Source organism: Lonchura striata, chromosome 33, assembly GCF_046129695.1.
Source record: "Lonchura striata isolate bLonStr1 chromosome 33, bLonStr1.mat, whole genome shotgun sequence".
Lineage (NCBI taxonomy): Eukaryota > Metazoa > Chordata > Aves > Passeriformes > Estrildidae > Lonchura > Lonchura striata.
In genome coordinates this window covers 3,728,710-3,741,294 of record NC_134635.1, presented here as the reverse complement: position 1 = coordinate 3,741,294, position 12,585 = coordinate 3,728,710, and the positions used below count along the sequence as shown (strand labels likewise).

At 53.8% G+C, this 12,585-nt stretch overlaps 1 protein-coding gene across 1 annotated transcript in view; it reads right to left on the bottom strand.

The window, feature by feature from the left end:
• Nucleotides 1-2,595: 2,595 nt before the first annotated feature.
• Nucleotides 2,596-12,585, bottom strand: part of LOC110476886 (kin of IRRE-like protein 1) — a 39,560-nt gene continuing 29,570 nt past the window's right edge. The window contains exons 10-15 of the mRNA XM_077789431.1: nucleotides 12,166-12,266; nucleotides 10,622-10,820; nucleotides 8,062-8,169; nucleotides 6,818-6,957; nucleotides 6,056-6,133; nucleotides 2,596-4,579 (exon numbers count right to left, since the gene is read on the bottom strand). Coding sequence (XP_077645557.1) covers nucleotides 4,115-4,579; nucleotides 6,056-6,133; nucleotides 6,818-6,957; nucleotides 8,062-8,169; nucleotides 10,622-10,820; nucleotides 12,166-12,266 — 1,091 coding nt within the window. The 3' untranslated portion in view covers nucleotides 2,596-4,114. The remainder of the gene's footprint in view (nucleotides 4,580-6,055; nucleotides 6,134-6,817; nucleotides 6,958-8,061; nucleotides 8,170-10,621; nucleotides 10,821-12,165; nucleotides 12,267-12,585) is intronic.

The window sequence follows — 12,585 nt, the reverse complement described above, 5'->3', positions numbered from 1 at the left end:
CCCAAATTTAGGGATGGGGATCCCAAATCCAGGAGCGGGAACCCCAAATCCAAGAATGGGGGACCCCATATTCGGGATGGGGACCCCAAATTTAGGTTTTGGAACCCGGGACCAGGAGTGGCCCCCAAACCCCGGGAAGGGGGGGACACCCCCAAACCCCCAGAATTTGGGGGGGACCCCCAAACCCCCCCGGGGCCGCTCCCCGAGGCCGCGGCGCTGCCGGGGCCGCACGCGGGGGTCCCAAGTGGGACAAAAAGGGAATTTTTGGTGTTTTTTTGGGTTTTTTGTCACCCCCGGCCCCTCCCGGGGTCCCCAAATCCCCTCGGGACCCCAAACCCCCGATGACGTCACGGGGGCGGAGCCACGCCCACGACGCGCCGGCGGGCCGGGAAATCTCGCGAGATCCGCGGGGTCGCCGAGGTTATAAATAGCCCCGCCTGAGGCCGCGGCGCTCAGAGCCCGCCCAGCCGGGGGCGGGCGCGGGGGGGGGGGGGCGGTGCTGCGCTGCGGGGCCGGGCAGGCCCCTCATGGCGGCCAAATCCCGGGAATTCGCTCCGGGAATTCGGGAATTCGCTCCGGGAATTCGGGAATTCCTCCTCGGAGCCACCCCGCTGTGCCCCTGTCCCGCCGTGCCCCGCCTCGGGGGTCGCTGGCCGGGGGAAACTGAGGCACGGTGGATCCCGCTTTTCCATTCTTTCGATGAAATCCGGGACAAATCCCGCCCGATTCCTCCTTGTCCCCTTCCAGCAGCTCCCGGCTGGAGGAGGATTCCAATAAAATTAATGAATTTGTCTCCAAGGCGGGGAATGGAAGGGCTGGAAGGTGAAATTCCAGCGGGATGGGGGGGAAAAAAAAAAAGGGAATTTTGCTTCTTAAGCCAAATTCCGGATTCCGTGAGGGAATCCCGATTTAATTTTTGGATTAAAACCGTTTTTGTATAAAAGGAAGCGCAAGGAAGGATGAGGCGAGGGATTTGTGGTGAAAATTCTCGGGGAATAAATCGGGATAAAGGCAGGAATAAATCAGATAAATCCCTGGAATAAATGGAAATCTGTTTGTTTGGAAATGTGGTTGCCACCAAAACCCCTCCAGGGATTTGGGAATGCTGGAATTGTGGGAATTACTTATGGAAAAGGAAAATATTCCTCCCTCCCTCCATCCGTTCCCCAATTCTCCCAGAAAAACTATCGAGGGATGACAAAAATCCCCCTTCTTTAGGTAAAAATCCCCCAAAAAGTTAAAAGGAAAACTCTGAGCTGCTTTAATTTCTTTTTTTTAACCATTTATATTTATATATATATATATAAAAAAATTAAATATATATAATATATCATGTTTAAGACTAAAAATATAGTACAGAATATTTAAAAAAACAAAAAAGGAAAATGCAACATAAAAAAAAAAAAATCGGGGAGAAATGGCGGAATTTTGGGGGGAAAGGGACGGGGGAGGGTCTCTAAACCAACCTGTGCTAAAAAACAAAAGGGGGAAATTCCATTTTCCAGCCCCAAAGTGGGGTTGGAATGTTAAAGCTTCCCGTGGCCGGGCGGGGCTCCCCCTTTTCCCGCGGGATATTGCTCTGGAATTTGGGGTGCAGCACCTGGAGCGGGAATTCCCTCCCCCCTCGGGGCTTTTGGGGTGAATTCAGGCACCTTTGGGCCTTTCGGGACCTTCTGTGTTGGTTTTGGGGAATTTCGGCAGAGGGAAATGAGATCCCACGGCTCGTACCGGGATTGGCCACTGGGAATTCGGGGATTTGGGGATTTGGGGGATTTTGGGGAAGATCCTGATCCCGAGGCAGCCCCCGGAGGGGTGGGCAGGGGTCTCGTACCAAATCCTTGAGGGGTTTTTGGGAATCAGCCAGGAATTCATCCCCCCAAAATTCATCCTCCCCAAATTCCCCCATCCCGAATTGGGACCCCTTCAGGAATTTGGGAATTGGGGCTGGGAATTCCCTCCAAAATTCATCCCCCCAAAATTGTTCCTCCCCAGATTCCCCCATGCCGAATTGGGGCTGGGAATCCTCTGGGAATTCCCCCAAAAATTCATCCCCCAAAAATTCCCCCATCCCAAACTGGGACCCCTTTGGGAATTTGGGAATTGGGGCTGGGAATTCCCTCCAAAATTCATCCCCCCAAAATTGTTCCTCCCCAGATTCCCCCATGCCGAATTGGGGCTGGGAATCCTCTGGGAATTCCCCCAAAAATTCATCCCCCAAAAATTCCCCCATCCCAAACTGGGACCCCTTTGGGAATTTGGGAATTGGGGCTGGGAATTCCCTCCAAAACTCATCCCCCAAATTCCCCCACGCCACGCTGGGGTCCCCGGTTCCCCCCGGTGCCCGGAACTGGGATTCGGGGCAGGGCCGAGCTCCCGATCCCAAAGTTTCGGTCGGAATTCCCGGAATTCCCGGGAACGCGGGGGTTCAGGGGGGACCCCGATCCCAGCTCTGGGATCCCGCGCTGCCTCTCCCGAGGGATCGCTGTGCGTGCGGGGCGGCTCCCGAAAACCCCAAATTCCCGGCGCCGAGGGAAAACGGGGGGAGCCGGCCCTGAGCCAGGGGCGGCCCCAAAATCAAGGCACAGGGAATGGGAATGGTGCGGGATGGGTTTTTTTGGAATTGGTGTGCCCCTCTGGATTTGGGAACACACGGATCCCAGTGGGAATGGTTTGGGATGGGGCTGGTTCTGGGATTGGCGCATCCCTTGGGATTTGGGAATGCATGGGTCCCAACGGGAATGGTTTGGGTTGGGCTGGTTTTGGGGTTCATGTGCCCCTCTGGATCTGGGAACACACAGATCCCAATGGGAATGGTTCGGGATGGGGCTGGTTCTGGGATTGGCGCATCCCTTGGGATTTGGGAGTGCACGGATCCCAACGGGAATGGTTCGGGTTGGGATTTTTTGGGATTTGTGTCTCCCCTGTGGATCTGGGAACACACAGATCCCAATGGGAATGGTTCGGGATGGGGCTGGTTCTGGGATTGGCGCATCCCTCGGGATTTGGGAGCATGCTGATCCCAGTGGGAATGCTTTGAGGAATGGGAATGGTTCGAGATGGGTTTTTTTGGGATTTATGTCTCCCCTGTGGATCTGGGAACACGTGGATCCCAATGGGAATGGTTCGGGTTGGGCTGGTTTTGGGGTTCATGTGCCCCTCTGGATTTGGGAACACACGGATCCCAACGGGAATGGTTCGGGTTGGGCTGGTTTTGGGGTTCATGTGCCCCTCTGGATCTGGGAACACACGGATCCCAACGGGAATGGTTCGGGATGGGCTGGTTTTGGGGTTCACGCGCCCCTCTGGATTTGGGAACACACGGATCCCAACGGGAATGGTTCGAGATGGGTTTTTTTGGGATTTGTGTCTCCCCTCTGGATCTGGGAACACACGGATCCCAACGGGAATGGTTCGGGATGGGTTTTTTTGGAATTGGTGTGCCCCTCTGGATCTGGGAACACACGGATCCCAGTGGGAATGGTTTGGGTTGGGGCTGGTTTTGGGGTTCACGTGCCCCTCTGGATCTGGGAACACACAGATCCCAGTGGGAATGGTTCGGGATGGAACTGGTTCTGGGATTGGTGTGCCCCTCTGGATCTGGGAACACACGGATCCCAGTGGGAATGGTTCGGGATGGGGCTGGTTTTGGGATCGGCACATCCCTCTGGATCTGGGAACACACGGATCCCAACGGGAACGGTTCAGGTTGGGGCTGGTTTTGGGGTTCACGCGCCCCTCTGGATCTGGGAACACACGGATCCCAACGGGAATGGTTTGGGTTGGGCTGGTTTTGGGGTTCATGTGCCCCTCTGGATCTGGGAACACACGGATCCCAATGGGAATGGTTTGGGTTGGGCTGGTTTTGGGGTTCACACGCCCCTCTGGATCTGGCACAGAGCTGCTCCCTGGGAAAGCTCCGGGAACGGCGCCGGGGCCGCAAGGGGCACGAGGAGCGCGGCGCCGACCCCTGCCCGCGCCCGCGGGGACGGGAACGTACCGGCGAGAGAACCGGGGCGACCAACGGAAGCTCCGAGGAGAGGCCGGGGGGGAAATCGGGGCGAACCCCTGAATATCAGGGGGACGCTCGTGAGGTACCCGCGGAGCCCTCCCCGCCCTAAACGTGCGTCTGCATGCGCTGCTGGAAGCGCTGCCCGTAGTCCGAGTGCTGCGAGGTGTACGAGAAGCGCGCCGCGCCGCCGAACTTGCCCGCCACGTCGAAGGGCTCGTAGGCGCCGCGCTCCAGCCCCGCGGCCGCGCCGCCGAAGCCCAGCCGGTAGGGCGGGAACGCGGCGCCGCCCGCGAAGCCGCCGCCGCCGCCCGCGAAGTTCTCGTAGGAGAGCTGGCTGGCCGTGTCCCCCGGTGCCGGTGCCGGTGCCGGCGCCGCCGCCTCGGCCGGGAATTCGGGGCCGCCGCGGGGGTAGGAGCTGAGCTGGGCGTAGCCGCTGGAGTGCGAGAGCCGCGAGGGCGGCCGCGCCTCGAAGCGGCCGGGGCCCGGCACGCGGTAGTCGCCGTAGAGGACGGAGCGCGAGGCCGGCCGCTCCTCGTGGGCGCGGACGTTGTAGTAGCCGTTGGTGGGGTCCTGCGAGGAGACGGGGGAAAGGTCCGGCGGGATCCGGGAATTCTGGGGTTGGACTCGGGAGAGGACGTGGAGGCGCGTGGGGCGGCGGGAATGGAGGGTGGGAATTCCTCGGCATTCCCTGGGAGGGTGGGAATTCCTTGGGAGGGTGGGAATTCCTCGGCATTCCCTGGGAGGGTGGGAATTCCTCGGCATTCCCTGGGAGGGTGGGAATTCCTTGGGAGGGTGAGAATTCCTTGGCATTCCTTGGGAGGGTGGGAATTGGGATTCCTTGGGAAGGTGGGAATTCCTCGGCATTCCCTGGGAGGGTGGGAATTCCTTGGGAGGGTGAGAATTCCTTGGCATTCCTTGGGAGGGTGGGAATTGGGATTCCTTGGGAGGGTGGGAATTCCTTGGGAGGGTGAGAATTCCTTGGCATTCCTTGGCAGGGTGGGAATTGGGATTCCTTGGGAAGGTGGGAATTCCTTGGCATTCCCTGGGAGGGTGGGAATTCCTTGGGAGGGTGGGAATTCCTTGGCATTCCCTGGGAGGGTGGGAATTCCTTAGGATTCCTTGGGAGGATGGGAATTCCTTGGGAGGGTGGGAATTCCTTGGCATTCCTTGGGAGGGTGGGAATTGGGATTCCTTGGGAAGGTGGGAATTCCTCGACATTCCCTGGGAGGGTGGGAATTCCTTAGGATTCCTTGGGAGGGTGGGAATTGGGATTCCTTGGGAGGATGGGAATTCCTCGGCATTCCTTGGGAGGGTGGGAATTCCTTGGGAGGGTGAGAATTCCTTGGCATTCCTTGGGAGGGTGGGAATTGGGATTCCTTGGGAGGGTGGGAATTGGGATTCCTTGGGAGGGTGGGAATTCCTTGGGAGGGTGGGAATTCCTTGGCATTCCTTGGGAGGATGGGAATTCCTTAGGATTCCTTGGGAGGGTGGGAATTCCTTGGCATTCCCTGGGAGGATGGGAATTCCTTAGGATTCCTTGGGAGGGTGGGAATTCCTTGGGAGGGTAGGAATTCCTTGGCATTCCTTGGGAATCCTTGGGGATTTCCTGGGAGACGGCACTAGGGCAGGGCTGGATTTCATGGAATTCCGGATCTCTTGGAATCCCGGAATATCGAGGTTGGAACAGACACACCAAGACCATCCAAGTCCAAAGTCCCACCCTGTCCCTTGGGAGCCTTGTCCAAACGCTCCCGGAATTTTTGGGGCCGTGCCCATTCCCCTGGGAGCTGCTCCAGAGCCCGACCGCGCTTTTTTCCCTAAAATCCATCCCAAATCCCTCCCTGGAACATCTCCATCTGTTCCCTGCGATCTCATCCCTGATCCCGGAGATCCAAGCTGCACGTTCCCAAAATCTCCTCTCCATCCCAACAATTCCAGCTCCCCACGCCTGAAATCCCAGGAGTTTTCCACCCATTCCAGGGGGAAAAAAGAAAAATTTGGGATCTGCCCCTCTTTTCCCACCCTCAAACCCCGGCGGGACCGGACCTTGAGCTCGTACTCCTCGCGGGTGTCGATGGTGTCGCAGCGCAGGTCCTGCTTCAGGTCCACGTCGTCCTTGAACGACTGCAAAACCCGTGGGATTATGGAATTACGGAGTTATGGAATTACGGAGTTATGGAATTACGGAATTACGGAATGGGATGGGCGGGGAGGAACCTTGAGAGCCATCCCGTGGTGGGAAGGGGCGGCTCCCGCTAGCCCAGGTGGACCCAAGGTGGAGTTGGGCGCTCCCAGGGATGGGGAACCTGTGGGATCAGGGACACTGGAATTCCTTGGGATGGGAAAAACCCCAAAGATCCGGGGGCAGGGACGTTCCCACCATCCCAGGTGCCTCCAGCCAGTCCCTGGGGACACTCCCAGGGCTGGGGACAACCTCTGCCAGCAGCTCCCGGCCGTCCCAGGTGACAATTCCCTGGCCTGGCCCAGGTGACAATTCCCTCCGAGGTCCCATCCCGGCCATCCCAGGTGACAATTCCCTCCCAGGTCCCATCCCGGCCATCCCAGGCGACAATTCCCTGGCCTGGACCAGGTGACAATTCCCTCTCCAGGTCCCATCCCGGCCATCCCAGGTGACAATTCCCTGGCCATCCCAGGTCCCATCCCGACTGTCCCAGGTGACAATTCCCTCCCAGGTCCCATCCCGGCCATCCCAGGTGACAATTCCCTGGCCATCCCAGGTCCCATCCCGGCCATCCCAGGTGACAATTCCCTCCCAGGTCCCCGGCCGCTGTCCCCGCTGTCCCTCACCGAGTAGATGGCCTTCATGACGCGGGTGGCCGTGGACACGCTGGCCGTGTCCTCCTCCCTGTCCGCGTGCAGCGTCAGCGGCTCCCGGTTGACCGTCTCCACCTTGATGTCCAGCTTGCGCAGCGTGACGTCCTTGCGGCCTGCCAGGAGACCACAGAGTGACCACTGAGTGACCACTGAGTGACCACTGAGTGACCAGTGAGTGACACCCATAGAGACACCCAGAGTGACCATGGAGGGACCCCCATAGAGACACCCTGAGTGACCCCTGAGTGACCCCAGAGTGACCAGTGAGTGAGCACAGAGTGACCACAGAATGATCATGAAGTGACCCCCACAGAGACACCCAAGGTGACCAATGAGTGACCATGGAGTGATGCCCACAGAGACCCCCAGAGTGACCACAGAGTGACCATGAAGTGACCACAGAATAACGATGAAGTGACCCCCACAGAGACACCCAAGGTGACCAATGAGTGACCATGGAGTGATGCCCACCGAGATCCCCAGAGTGACCATGGAGTGATGCCCACAGAAACCCCCAGAGTGACCACAGAGTGACCATGAAGTGACCACAGAATAACGATGAAGTGACCCCCACAAAGACACCCAAGGTGACCAGTGAGTGACCATGGAGTGACCACAGAATAACGATGAAGTGACCCCCACAGAGACACCCAAGGTGACCAGTGAGTGACCATGGAGTGACCCCCACAGAGACCCCCAGAGTGACCATGGAGTGATCCCCACAGAAACCCCCAGAGTGACCATGGAGTGACCCCCACAGAGACCCCCAGAGTGACCATGAAGTGATCCCCACAGAAACCCCCAGAGTGACCACAGAGTGACCATGAAGTGACCACAGAATAACGATGAAGTGACCCCCACAGAGACACCCAAGGTGACCAATGAGTGACCATGGAGTGATCCCCACAGAAACCCCCAGAGTGACCATGGAGTGATCCCCACAGAGATCTCCAGAGTGACCATGGAGTGATGCCCACAGAGACCCCCAGAGTGACCACAGAGTGACCATGAAGTGACCACAGAATAACGATGAAGTGACCCCCACAGAGACACCCAAGGTGACCAATGAGTGACCATGAAGTGATGCCCACAGAGACCCCCAGAGTGACCATGAAGTGATGCCCACAGAAACCCCCAGAGTGACCACAGAGTGACCACAGAGTGACCACGGAGTGACCGCGGAGTGACCGCCAGGCCACCCGCTGTCCCTCACTCACTTCCTTTGCGGCGCCGGTAGAGGAAGCAGGCGAGGGCCACCAGGCAGCAGATGAGGAGGACGCTGGCGCCGATGGTGGCCCCGGCGATGATGCCCACGGGCAGGACCTCTGCGGGGACACGGGAGCTTGGGGTGGCGCCGGGGCTCTCGTCCCGGCACCCCCACAGCGCGGCTCCGAGGAGATTTGTGGGGTCACCAAGAGGGGCCCGTCCCCAGGTGGTCACCCGGAATTCCGGGAATTCCTCGGACACTCCGGGGATGGAGAACCCAACCCCTTCTGAGCCTGACCGCCCTTCCCAGAGGAATTCCTGCAAACTTCCAGCTCGAGGCCACCCAGACTGTCCCCGAGCTGTGTCCCGGGTCACCTTTCTCCTCCAGCTGGATGATGGCCATGATCAGTGTCCTAACGCAACCCAACCCAAGGCCACCCCAAGATGTCCCCAAGGTCCATTTTGGTGTCACCTTTCTCCTCGAGCTGGATGATGGCCATGCCCAACCCAAAGCTGTCCCATCCCACCCAAAGCTGTCCCCAAGCTCCCTTTTGGTGTCACCTTTCTCCTCGAGCTGGGTGATGGCCGTGCCGGGCCCGAAGCTGTCCCATCCCAACCCAAGGCCACCCCAAGCTGTCCCCAAGCTCCGTGCTGGTGTCACCTTTCTCCTTGAGCTGGATGATGGCCATGCCCAACCCAAAGCTGTCCCATCCCAACCCAAAGCTGTCCCCAAGGTCCCTTTTGGTGTCACCTTTCTCCTCGAGCTGGATGATGGCCGTGCCCAACCCAAAGCTGTCCCATCCCAACCCAAGCTGTCCCCAAGCTCCCTTCCATTGTCACCTTTCTCCTCGAGCTGGATGATGGCCGTGCCCAACCCAAGGCCACCCCAAGCTGTCCCCAAGCTCCATTTTGGTGTCACCTTTCTCCTCGAGCTGGATGATGGCCGTGCCAGGCCCGAAGCTGTCCCATCCCAACCGAAAGCCACCCCAAGATGTCCCCAAGGTCCCTTTTGGTGTCACCTTTCTCCTCGAGCTGGATGATGGCCATGCCCAACCCAAAGCTGTCCCATCCCAACCCAAGGCCACCCCAAGCTGTCCCCAAGCTCCCTTTTGGTGTCACCTTTCTCCTCGAGCTGGATGATGGCCATGCCCAACCCAAAGCTGTCCCATCCCAACCCAAAGCCACCCCAAGCTGTCCCCAAGCTCCATTTTGGTGTCACCTTTCTCCTCGAGCTGGATGATGGCCATGCCCAACCCAAAGCTGTCCCATCCCACCCCAAGGTGTCCCCAAGGTCCGTTTTGGTGTCACCTTTCTCCTCGAGCTGGACGATGGCCATGCCCAACCCAAAGCTGTCCCATCCCAACCCAAGGCCACCCAAAGCTGTCCCCAAGCTCCATTTTGGTGTCACCTTTCTCCTCGAGCTGGATGATGGCCGTTCCCAACCCAAAGCTGTCCCATCCCAACCCAAGGCCACCCCAAGCTGTCCCCAAGCTCCGTGCTGGTGTCACCTTTCTCCTCGAGCTGGATGATGGCCATGCCCAACCCAAAGCTGTCCCATCCCACCCCAAGCTGTCCCCAAGGTCCATTTTGGTGTCACCTTTCTCCTCGAGCTGGATGATGGCCATGCCCAACCCAAAGCTGTCCCATCCCACCCCAAGCTGTCCCCAAGGTCCATTTTGGTGTCACCTTTCTCCTCGAGCTGGATGATGGCCGTGCCCAACCCAAAGCTGTCCCCAAGCTCCCTTCCATTGTCACCTTTCTCCTCGAGCTGGATGATGGCCATGCCCAACCCAAAGCTGTCCCATCCCAACCCAAGGCCACCCCAAGCTGTCCCCAAGGTCCATTTTGGTGTCACCTTTCTCCTCGAGCTGGACGATGGCCATGCCCAACCCAAAGCTGTCCCATCCCAACCCAAAGCTGTCCCCAAGGTCCATTTTGGTGTCACCTTTCTCCTCGAGCTGGATGATGGCCATGCCCAACCCAAAGCTGTCCCCAAGCTCCCTTTTGGTGTCACCTTTCTCCTCGAGCTTGATGATGGCCATGCCCAACCCAAAGCTGTCCCATCCCAACCCAAGATGTCCCCAAGCTCCCTTCCATTGTCACCTTTCTCCTCGAGCTGGATGATGGCCGTGCCCAACCCGAAGCTGTTCCATCCCAACCCAAAGCCACCCCAAGCTGTCCCCAAGCTCCATTTTGGTGTCACCTTTCTCCTCGAGCTGGATGATGGCCATGCCCAACCCAAAGCCACCCCAAGCTGTCCCCAAGCTCCCTTTTGGTGTCACCGTTCTCCTCGAGCTGGATGATGGCCGTGCCCAACCCAAAGCTGTCCCATCCCAACCCAAGCTGTCCCCAAGCTGTCCCCAAGGTCCATTTTGGTGTCACCTTTCTCCTCGAGCTGGATGATGGCCGTGCCGGGCCCGAAGCTGTTCCATCCCAACCCAAGGCCACCCCAAGCTGTCCCCAAGGTCCCTTTTGGTGTCACCTTTCTCCTCGAGCTGGATGATGGCCATGCCCAACCCAAAGCTGTCCCATCCCAACCCAAGCTGTCCCCAAGGTCCCTTTTGGCGTCACCTTTCTCCTCGAGCTGGATGATGGCCGTGCCGGGCCCGAAGCTGTTCCAGGCCGTGCAGTTGTAGCGCGTCTGGAAGTCGGCGTCCACCACGTTGTTGATGGTCAGCGTGGACAGGACGCCGCTGCCCGTGCTGCTCCTCTCCACCGTGTAGCGCTCCAGCGTGCCGGCTTCCAGAACGTTCTCCTGCCACGCCCAGGCCTGCGGGGCGGGGCCGCGTCAGGGGCGGGGCCTGGGCGGGTCATTAACGATTCCGGGCCCTGGCCTTTGATTGGCTCTTGGGGATTGATTTGGTGCTGCTACGGCGATTATTGGTGTTTTGTTTTCTATTAGTGTGATTGTTTATTTATCATTTCAGTTGATAATGTTTGTAGTCAATATTTATTTTATTTAATTTTTGTACTATTATTATTATATATTTATGTCATTGAATATTATTTTTATTATGTCTTTCTTATTTTATTTTATATTATTTTTATTAAATATGATTTTTATTATTTATTTCTTTTATTTTTATCTTTATTATTTATTTATTATATTTTTTATACGTTATATATTATGTATTCTATATTATGTATTCTATATTGTATATTATTTATATTTTAATTTTTAATTTTTAATTTTTAATTTTTATATTTTTAATTTTTTAAATTTTTTATTTTTTATTTTTATTTTTATTTTTTATATTTTTAATTTTTAATTTTTATAATTTTATATTTTATATTTTAAATTTTTAAATTTTAAATTTTTATTTTTATATTTTATATTTTTAATTTTTATATTTTTATTTTTATTTTTATTTTTATTTTTATTTGTATTTTATTATTTTTAATTTTTAATTTTTAGTTTTTATATTTTTAATTTTTAATTTTTATATTTTTAATTTTTAATTTTTATAATTTTATATTTTTAAATTTTAAATTTTAAATTTTTATTTCTATATTTTATATTTTTAATTTTTATATTTTTATTTTTATTTTTATTTTTATTTTATTATTTTTAATTTTTAATTTTAAATTTTGATATTTTTAATTTTTATTTTTTAATTTTTATTTTTAATTTTTCCATTTTTAATTTTTAACTTTTATATTGTTATATATTTAATTTTTAATTTTTATCTTTTTAATTTTTAATGTTTAATTTTTAATTATGTTTAATTTTTAATTATGTTTAATTTTTGATTTTTAATTTTTAATTTTTTAACTTTTATTTTTAATATTTAATTTTTAATATTTAATTTTTAATGTTTAATTTTTAATTATGTTTAATTTTTAATTATGTTTAATTTTTAATTTTTGATTTTTAATTTTTAATTTTTTAACTTTTATTTTTAATATTTAATTTTTAATATTTAATTTTTAATGTTTAATGTTTAATGTTTAATTTTTAATGTTTAATTTTTAATATTTAATTTTTAATATTTAATTTTTAATGGTTAATTTTTAATGTTTAATTTTTAGTTTTTAATGTTGAATGTGGAATGTCTGTATTTTGGATTGGAACCGTCAGCTTTGGGTTCCCGTGGTGGTGCCCGGGCGGGACTCACGATGCGGTCGGGCGGCGGCGTGCTGCCGATGAAACACTCGACCGAACCGCGGCCGCCGCGCGCCGCGAACTGCACCGGCCGGCTCGAGATGATGGGCGGCCCTGCGGGGAGACAGGCGGGATTTGGGATGGGGAATAATCGGGAATGGGAATGGGGAATAATCGGGAATGGGGAATGGGGAATGGGAATGGGAATGGGGAATGGGGAATAATCGGGAATGGGGAATGGGGAATAATCGGGAATTGGGAATGGGGAATAATCGGGAATGGGGAATGGGAATAATCGGGAATGGGGAATAATCGGGAATGGGGAATGGGGAATGGGGAATGGGGAATGGGGAATAATCGGGAATGGGGAATGGGAATAATCGGGAATGGGGAATGGGGAATGGGGAATAATCGGGAATGGGGAATGGGGAAT